General features: G+C 56.2%; 1 protein-coding gene across 1 annotated transcript; it reads left to right on the top strand.

The window, feature by feature from the left end:
- Nucleotides 1–613: 613 nt before the first annotated feature.
- On the top strand, nucleotides 614–1,478 carry EMH_0095300 (uncharacterized protein; the record flags this gene model as incomplete). The annotated part of the gene is made up of 3 exons (XM_038023186.1): nucleotides 614–629; nucleotides 747–1,288; nucleotides 1,473–1,478. 3 exons carry the CDS (start codon nucleotides 614–616, stop codon nucleotides 1,476–1,478), a joined length of 564 nt encoding a protein of 187 aa, XP_037879040.1.
- Between the last annotated feature and the right edge of the window lie 329 nt (nucleotides 1,479–1,807).

The raw sequence follows: 1,807 nt of genomic DNA, 5'->3' as shown, positions 1-1,807 counted from the left end.
GCTGCAGGGCTGCTGCATGCATGCACAGGGAACAAAGGACATGTTGATTGCTTAGGAAGAAAACAAAAGTAATAAAAAACGCCCCTCCAATGGCGACCTTTTGCTGCAGCAACTGCCGCTAGAGCAGCAGCAGCAGCAGCAGCAGCAGCAGCCGCTGCTGCGCGGGTTTACGGGTGTCACGGCATCTACCATCTACGGAGATTCTCCTTGGCGAATATAGCTGAGTAGCAGCATCACTTGGTTACCTAGAGGACATATCCTCTTGATTCCCGTTGCTGCTACTGCTGCTGCTGCTGCTTCTAGACGGGCGGCGGCTGCACGGTGTATGCAGCAGCAGCAGAGGCAGCATCAGCAGCAGCAACAGGCTCCCAGTGCTGCCTCTGAGCCTTAGGGCCTTCAGGGCGCTTCTCCTCTTGCTGTTTGTGCGGCGTATTACCGCTGCTTCGTGCTGCCTGCTGCTGCTGCTGTTGCTGTGAGTGCAACAACGTTACTACAGCAGAAAACAAGCACACGGTAGCTCCTTATCATCCAGGCTACTGCCGTTGCTGCTGCTGTTGCGGCTGCAGTTGCTGCTGCAGTTGCTGCTGTATCAGAGCAAGTATCTATAGCAGCAATGTCCGACGCAAAAGGTAAGCGCAAGGCCCTCACAGGCAGCAGCAGCAACAGCATCAAGGAGAGCAGCAGCAGCAACAGCAAGAGGTAAGCAGACACTGAACTTTACAGGTGTGCTGCTGTTTCTGCTGCAGGTTCTGTGTCTGCTCTTGTGGGGTCTAGGCCCCTGGGTGCTGCTGCTGCAGCAGTGCAGCGCAGCAGTAGCAGCAAGAGCAGCGGGAAGAAGAGCCGCCACCACCACAAGAAGCGGCGTCGCAGCAGCAAGCACAGTCGCCGCAGTAGCAGCAGTAGCAGCAGCAGCAGCAGCAGCAGCAGCAGCAGCGAGGGAGAGCAGGAAGAAGAGCTGCCTTTCTTTATGATGGACTCAACTATCCGTGCTGCTGTTGCTGAGCGTAAGCGGCAGCAGAAGCAGCAAAAGAAAGAAGAGAAACGCATGCAAAAGGCAGCAAAGAAGGCAGCTAAAAAGGAGGCCAAGAGACTGAAGAAACTCGAAAAGAAAAGAAGAAAAGAAGAAGCAAGCACCAACGCCAGCAGCAGCAGCAGCAGCAGCAGCAGCAGCAATAGTGGCAGCAGCAGCAAGAAACGGAAGAGAGATAAAGATTCAAGCAGCAGCAGCAGCAGCAGCAGCGATGACGACGACGCACCACGCAGCAAAAAAAGCCCCCGCAAGCACAAGGTACCCTCCAGCTGCTGATGCAGCTCTTGCTGCTGCTCCCCCTCCTGCTGCTGGCCGTCCTGCTGCTGTTGCTGCTGAGGCTGCTGCTGCTTTTGCTGCTGCTGCTGCTGCTGCTGGGGCTGCTGCTGCTGCAGAGGAGCGAGTTTGTTAGTGGAAAAAACTTCTGTCTGCCTGTGACGCGCAGGACTAACGGCCCTCGTATGTACAGCAACAGCAGCAGCAGCACAGCAGCAGTAGTAACAGCGGGATGCTTCGCGCCAGCACCGGAGCAGCAGCAGCAGCAGAGTTTCGTTCTTTCGCTGTGGCAGTTTGCGTTGTTGCTGCCCTGCAGCAGCATTGGCGTTGCGTATCGAGCTAGCCAGCCAGCTAGCTAGCTAGCCAGCGAGTTAGCTAGCTAGCCAGCTAGCTGGTGGCTAGTTAGGGGCCTCAATGCGGGGAGGGAGTGTACGGGGATTTGAGCAGGTTGTGGGTCGGAGGGTTTTCAAATGCGTGGCTAGCTGTTCAGCTAGCTAGCTAGCT

The sequence above is a fragment of the Eimeria mitis genome, genomic scaffold (assembly GCF_000499745.2).
Source record: "Eimeria mitis Houghton genomic scaffold, Emh_scaff8560, whole genome shotgun sequence".
Lineage (NCBI taxonomy): Eukaryota > Apicomplexa > Conoidasida > Eucoccidiorida > Eimeriidae > Eimeria > Eimeria mitis.
This window is presented reverse-complemented; position numbering and strand designations above follow the sequence as displayed.